General features: G+C 59.5%; 1 protein-coding gene across 2 annotated transcripts; it reads right to left on the minus strand.

Annotated features, from left to right (window-relative positions):
- Positions 1 to 1,259: 1,259 nt before the first annotated feature.
- On the minus strand, positions 1,260 to 6,956 carry dact1 (dishevelled-binding antagonist of beta-catenin 1). Of its 2 annotated transcripts, XM_053844499.1 has the most exons (4): positions 6,480 to 6,955; positions 3,303 to 3,432; positions 3,135 to 3,248; positions 1,260 to 2,983 (listed from the first exon to the last, which is right to left on the minus strand). In XM_053844499.1, exons 1-4 carry the CDS (start codon positions 6,705 to 6,707, stop codon positions 1,539 to 1,541), a joined length of 1,917 nt encoding a protein of 638 aa, XP_053700474.1. In that variant the 5' UTR covers positions 6,708 to 6,955; the 3' UTR covers positions 1,260 to 1,538. The 2 variants fall into 2 exon arrangements, with proteins under 2 accessions (XP_053700474.1, XP_053700472.1); XM_053844497.1 differs by having other exon boundaries at positions 3,135 to 3,432; positions 6,480 to 6,956.
- Positions 6,957 to 6,995: the final 39 nt, after the last annotated feature.

Below are 6,995 nucleotides of genomic sequence, written 5' to 3' on the forward strand. Positions count from 1 at the left end.
TGAGCCGTCCTGCCAGCAGTCGACAAACACACTGAGGCGGAGAGGTGTTTCTCACACACACATACACACACACACAGAGTCCAGCGTTCCCCGGCGGCACGTGGGCGTCTTCGCCCGCGGAGCAGCTGTGATTCACCGTCTCAGCGGGGAAACACACCAGACCCCCCCCCCCCCAGCCCCGGCAGCAGGTCAGGGAGGTCAGGGAAGCGAGGGTCAGGAGGGATTTCTCTGCTGATCCACGGTCCTCACGGAGTAAAGCCTCTTCATCTGTGGAAACTGTAGTGGGAGGCTGCTGTGGATCTGTGGGTGTGACAGAAGAAGAAGACAAACGTCTGTGGTTCGTCTGCTGCTGCGGCCACATCTTTTCCTGGAGTCTGAAAAACAGAGCGTGGTGCCAGCGAGGTCCAGGACGGAGGACGCCGGAGATCTCACTCCATCTCACTCCCTCATGTGCCTCTCCACCAGGGTTCGTCATCTGATCATGTGACCCTGAAACTCCAACTCGTGGGCCCTGATTCTTTGACTGATACATTGACCTGTGTTTGAAACATGACTGGCTGCAGTGAGCTCAGACGGACAGCAGGTGGCCCCGTCTCGTCTCTCTTCCAGTTCCTCCTCATTCACATGCACATGAGTAGGGAAGTGCTGTTGCTACAGTGTCACTTGCTTTGAACAGAGGAAGTGAAACCCACTTCCAGCTCATTCATCTTCGTGTTCTTCTGGCCAAACAATCCAGAGAGCTCCAGCATCAAAGTGCTGTTAGTCCAGATCTGCTGACCTTCAGATGGGAATGGCAGATGAAAGCCCATGACTTCCCGTGGAACCTCCCGGCTCAGGCGTGTGGCCGCCTGGGTGAGGTGTGGCCGAACTTCAGCGCCTCGGCGACCATCTGTGTTCCAAAGCGCAGCATGAGGCAGTGGGAACATCTGACTCCATTTCAAAGGCTAAACACTGCAGTTCCATGCTGAATAAAGCACTGCAACTCTGAAGAGTCAGGTCACACTTCACCTGAGCTCCGTCCTTCCTGGAAGGACAGGAAGTAACATGCTAGTTCTCTCCAAAAGCGGCTTTTTATTGGGTCAAGTTTCCCACAGAACAAAACAGAACATTCCATCTGATCCAGTCACCTGGACCAGGACTGTAATGCACACAAGCTTCCTCCTCATCATCAGGTCTCGCTGTGATGGTCACGGGCTACGTGCGACTGAGACACTGACACAGAGAGACTGACACAGTCCTTCACTGAAGACACCACAGGAAAGAGTTTGCCATTTATTGAACGTGACATCAGTCAGTGAGTCAAATAAATACAAAACAAGGTCAGTCATCTTAGCGCCGTGAAAGTGCTGGAAATAAAGGTCAAAGGGCAGCGCCATCCAAACGGGTTACAGCGCAGCAAAATGGAAACAGTGTGGAAAACCTTCTCTGCTCTCAGGCTGCCTGTGGAGAAGCAGCCTCCACACCACAGACTCCAGGGAGCAGCAGCCATCGTGGTGCCACCCCTTTGGTGAAGAACGTTCAAGTGTAGCACCATGGAGTCACACCGTGGTCATCAGCTTGAGCGAGCCGGATCTGAACCTCAGGATCTTCCTCTTCAGGTTCCGCGAGGCCTTAATCTTAACCACCGTCCTCGCCTGCGTGGAGGCTCCGGCGGGGCGGCGGCGGCCTGCGCTCTGCTCCGTGCCGCCGCTGCTGGAGGCCTCGTCCTCCTGGCTGGACTCGCTGTCTCCAAAGCAGTTGGTGCTGTAGTTGGAGCACTCGTCCTCGCTGCTGTCCACGATGGTGGAGTGGAAGAGAGACGCGCACTCGGCTGAGTACTCGGAGTCACTCGGCGCCACCGGCCAGCAGGCGGCGCCCTGTAACGCCGGCTGCTGGCCCCTCCTGGGCCGCGGGAGCCTGCGGTGGTCGCTGCGCTTGTGCTTGGGCTTGGCCAGAACCGCGGTCTGCTCGCGGCTGTGGCGGCGGCCCACGCGCTGCCTGGACTGCTCGCCGCTGAGCGCGGCGGCGGCGTGTCGCTTCACCGCTCTCCCCTCCGGAATAGAAGCAGGAAGCTGTCTGTACCGTGAAGACGCACCCGCCGTCGCCGGCTTGGACGCCCTGATGAAGGTGGGACCTCCGTTCTCCATCACCCCGGAGCTCTTGGAGCAGCCTCTGGGCTCAGAAGCCGCGCTGCCGTGACGTGAGCTCTGGCTCTTGCTCCTCCTGCCAGCCTCGCCACGCGTCGCTCCCGGACCATCGAGGGCTTCAGCAGGAACGCTCGTCCCTGCTCCGTCTGCAGGCCGTTTCTCAGACGCACCGCCGACCTTCAGGACCTTCTTCTTCGCTGCATCTGGCTGGCGGCTCCTCAGAGAACTGGCCTGGATCTTGGCTGGAACAGAGGACTGCAGAGCTTCCTGTGGACAGGAAGTGGCTCTGGGACTCTCCAGAGCAGCTGCAGGAGCCTCCACACTTCTCCTCAACAGGGAGCTACTCTGGATGACCTTGTCTTCGTCGCCAGTCAGCCTTGGTTCACCTTCCGTGGCCGGGCTCTGACTGTGGAAGCCACTTGAGGTGTGGTGGTCCTGACTCTCCACAGAGACCTGCCTCTGAGGAGAGGCCCTCAGAGCGCCGAGGGCAGCGCTGTGACTGGGGCCGCACAGGTGCCGCGCACACATGCCTCCGGGCCTCAGGCCACCTTTGGACGGCTCGGTGCTGATGCTGGTCCTGGGTCTGCCGGGCCTCACGGGCTGGGCCCGGCGCTGGAGCAGCCCGTAGATGTAGCTGTCCAGGCGCTTGAGGGGGGCGGTGCGGGGGGGCGGCCAGGAGGAGCTGGGAGGCACAAGAGTCGGGGAGGAGTCCAGCACATCTCCGCTTCTCCAGAGGCCCCCCACCTGCACACGGGCGTCAGTGAAGGCCCCCGGGGAGGGCGGCTGAGGGGCCGAGTGCGAGCGCCGGACCGGTCCAGAGGCGGGCAGGTCCTCACACTCCAGGCAGCTGAGCTGCTCTGCAGGAAGAAAGCAGCCCTGGTCAGACAGCAGCAGCAGCAGAAGGAGCAGAAGGAGCTCAGGTGTTGTGAGACGGTCTGGACAGACCAGCTGCTGGTCCTCGCAGGACGGAGGAGCTCTGACCTGTCGGGGGGAAGGTTTGTGACGCACCTGCGCACGGCGAGCGGCCGTCAGCGTCGGCGGCGGAGCAGAAGCACTCGCTGAAGACGGAGTTGGAGGAGTTGGAGAGCGAACCAGACGCGGCGTCGCTCAGCTCGTAGAAACCTGCAGACACCTGCGTCAGTCGCGAGCAGCTTTGCTGACGTGAGGGAGACCCACCCGAGCTGGGCCTGCTGTCCGCCTCCGGCCGGTCACATGGCTCCTCCGTGTCCAGTCGCAGGTCACTGATCTGTCGGTCCAGCTCCTGCAGCTGGCTGATGAGGCCGGCGTCCCGCCGCCGCAGGCAGCTCTGAAACACACCGGCCGCCGTTAGCAACCAGCAGCTGAGGGGGGGGGTGTGGCTTTAAATAGCCGCTGCTTATTCCAGGATGTCTCACACACACTCGGCAGGCGCGATGGAAAACATGCTGCCTGAAGGTCATGTGCTGCGGAGGAACAGGAATAAACTGCTGCACGTATATATCACCCTGTCACAGGGGTCCAGTGGGGGGAGGGGGGCGAGGAGTGCCTCAGATGGACCTCAGTTTCTCACGCCTTCTACAGCTACGGCCTTTGTTTGTCACCACACTATCCCACTTTTAAGGGACATTTCTCACTTCATCTTTAATAATCGTCTTTCCTGGGGCCACAATTATTGAGCAGTGTTGACAGTGTTGTTCAATATTTCATTCCATTTCAGTGTAAAAATGCTGAATTATTCCCTTTGATCAGTGACACTCATGCTGCAACTGCAATATCATAATAATAATAAAGAAAGAATAACAGAATTATATTACAATAAAAACATCCTTTGAAAAAAACATTTCAATTCAAAGACGTATTGGAACCCGGTGCAGTGTGTGACGGACGTGGCTCATGTGTTGCAGAGCCCGGAGGCTGCAGCAGGGGGCGCTGTGGCGCCTCAGCGATGCTAAGCTAACAGAGGAAACCTGCCGGACTCCAGCAGGTTCAGGGGCCAGCTGGTCTCCTGAAGCTTCTGATCTCCCTCTAGAGGTCGCTGTGGGCTCCAGGCGCCTCAGGTGAAGCGCGGGCGGGACACCCTGGAGAGCAGGGAGCGGCGAGTGGACGCAGCTCATGACGGTGTGTATGAGCGCGCGTGTGTGTGTGCAGCTGTTCCCTGGAATGGCAGCTTGTTCAAACGCAGGCCGACGCCTGTCCAGCTGTTTGACCTGTCAATCACCCAGGCCACGCCCCCCCTGAGCCACAGCTGAACTGTGACCTCTGACTGGTCTGACAGCCGCGATCAGACGCTGCGTGTGGCCTTTATGGAGCGGGTCATCGATCAAGGTCGACCTGGACCTGGTCAGGTCGGGCCGTGACCACAGGCCCGTCACATGTTCAGACGCCGGCGCTGGAGCCACCAGTGGCTGCTGGTGCTGCAGTCAAGACCCAGACCTCAGACATGAGGAGTCTCAGAGTGGTCCACACATGAGCCTCGGTGGGCGCCGGCTCACCCAGCACCAGACAGACTGTCTTCAACCTGGTGTTTGGGTCTCCTCCTGATCAGTGAGGAACGTAAACATGCTCCTGCTGTGGCCCCCTAGTGGTCAGTTAATATCCAGGAAAAAACACGAGAAAAGTGAACCAGAAGCCAGAATCCTCCAGCAGTTTAGACAGTTTTCTCTATTGGTCTCTGCTGGTCTGCCAGGTCCGAGGCCGAGACAAGACCCGGTGAAAACCACCACTACGGTTGCGGGTCAGCCTGGTCTCCTCCTGCTGCTCCTTGGATCACAGCAACATCAGAGACCACATCAGAGGAGCCAGACACCGCCGCACAGCAGACGAAGACTTGGCTGTGGGCGGAACTGGATCCTGGACTCGGGGTCCCTAACCCTAACCCTGACCCTCTCTGTGGTGCACCACCAACCCACACGCCAAACCAGCCTGAGGAACTCCAGGATCGTCACCAGCCATGACTTCAACACGACAGTCCACTTCCTGTTGGACTCTTCTTCCATGTGAATGTCTCACTGGCCACAACAGGCGGGCCGTGTTTGGCCCCCGGACCAGGATTTTGACCTGTCCAGACGCCCCATTCACGCCTCTCAGAAGAACTGGCTTCTGAACAAGAAGCTGCCTGGAGATAACTCCACTGCAGTCCCAGGAACATGGAGGAGCTGAGTAGGAGCCTCAGAGCTGGGGGGGGCCCCCGGGGCCACTCACGTCCCAGGGCCGGGAGGCTCCTGATAAACCCAGCTGGTCCGGGGCCAGGACTGATGTGAGCCTGGGACCGGCGTCGTCTGGTTGAGTTGGAGGGAAACGGCTGAGGAGTCTGTGATCACGGGAACCAGTGAGGTCACACTGCTGCAGTCGTCCCAGGACTCCAGCTCCAGCAACCACCACCGGGGTCCGCTGACTCGGCGATGTGAAGCGTCTCATGTCCGGAACTGAAGCTTACGGACGACGTGAAACCTCATTTGCCGCGGCCCAGCGAAGCGTCAAGGATCATCCGGGCTCAGGTGGGCCACACGTGACGCAGCCCAGCAGCTGAATCTCCATTTGGCCGAGGAGGAGGAGGCGCTGATCAGGGCCTGGATGTGAACGGCTTCATCCGGAGTCCGCTTCATGGAAGCGGCTCCGTTTATTTGGCTCAGCTGTCGAGCCGACGTCACATGACTGACGTCTGCAAATGTTGATCTTCGTGACCACAGCGACATTGTCACTTTACTGTGGAACACAAGAGCCTTCTGGAGCTTCCCGTCTGCGCACGGCGCCTCGGAGCCGAGCGGGTGAACCGCGGCTGAGGCAGCCAACGGTCTCCGGCCGGACCTGGATTCAGGGCCCAGCCGGGTAATTTGGGTCAAGCTCACCCCCCAGCACCAGCCCATGCATGACATCACTGTCTGTACAGTGAGCAGCGTGTTAATCCCCAGACAAAGACAGAAGGGAGAACTCAGTGCTCCTTCCAGGCCCAGCCACGGGAGACCTGAGCGCCGCTGTCTGCCCTTCACTCTTCCTGACACTTCATATCAATGTCCAGGCCTCGGCCTCTTCAGCCTTTATCCCCGGTTTGTAAGCTGCAACTTTATTTTGAACGGTGCTCTGACTCTCACAAAGAGCAGTCTGGTCTCAGGCAGCGGCTGCTCTCCTGAAGAGCCAACGCTCCTCATCTGCATATCACTACCGCGTTAGGTCGCGTTACATCGACTTCTGTGACGTCACGGCCGATTATTTGCTCATTGACACGGACAAATGAAGTGGCGGTTCAATAAGTCAGACACGCGGGATCAATGGAAGGGATCAGAGAGGAGCTGGCCTGGCCGTCACCCCTGACCTTTCACCTCAGCGCACACCTGAGTCTCCCCATCCCAGGCTGGGCTGCAGGTCAGGACCTACCAGCTGTTTCCGGAGCAGCAGGATGTTCTCCTCCAGAAGCTTCTCCTCCGAGCTCCGTTTCAGCGGCGGCGACTCCGACTCCTCTCGAAGCTCCAGAGCCGCCCGGACCAGAACTTCCTGGCGCTGCCGCCGCTGGTCCAACTCGCTGATGCCGCACACAGCCGCTTCCAGTCGCTCCCGAACCGCTGCGTCCGCAGCGACGTCTCGCCTGGCGGTTCCGGACGGCATGGTTCGCCTGGGAGACTGGACCGAGCGGTGTGACGTCAGGCTCCGCGGGAATCCCGGAGCATCTCGCGGATAGTTTGCGGACAGTTTTCCAGTCAGATATTGGACTCCAGAATATCCTCGGTTCCGGAATGTCCGGTAAATCCTGGTATGAGAGGTCCGGTTGGACGGCAGAGAGCGGCCGTCGGTGCGCGCGCCTTCAGCAGCTCCTGCAGACTGAGCCGCTCACTCCCCACGGCCGCGGCCGCCACAAGCCCCGCCCCCTACACGCTCCCAAACACGCCCACCACC

The sequence above is a fragment of the Synchiropus splendidus genome, chromosome 16 (genome assembly GCF_027744825.2).
Source record: "Synchiropus splendidus isolate RoL2022-P1 chromosome 16, RoL_Sspl_1.0, whole genome shotgun sequence".
In the NCBI taxonomy this organism is placed as follows: domain Eukaryota; kingdom Metazoa; phylum Chordata; class Actinopteri; order Syngnathiformes; family Callionymidae; genus Synchiropus; species Synchiropus splendidus.

Bases quoted from the DNA above. Each gene is read 5' to 3' on its own strand.
- dact1 (XM_053844497.1), bottom strand. From the start codon at position 6,707: ATGCCGTCCGGAACCGCCAGGCGAGACGTCGCTGCGGACGCAGCGGTT. The intron at 3,433-6,479 runs GTAGGTCCTGAC...GGTGTGTTTCAG, and splicing joins TGCTGCTCCGGAAACAGCTG to AGCTGCCTGCGGCGGCGGGA. The intron at 2,984-3,134 runs GTGCGTCACAAA...TTCTTCCTGCAG, and splicing joins CGGCCGCTCGCCGTGCGCAG to AGCAGCTCAGCTGCCTGGAG.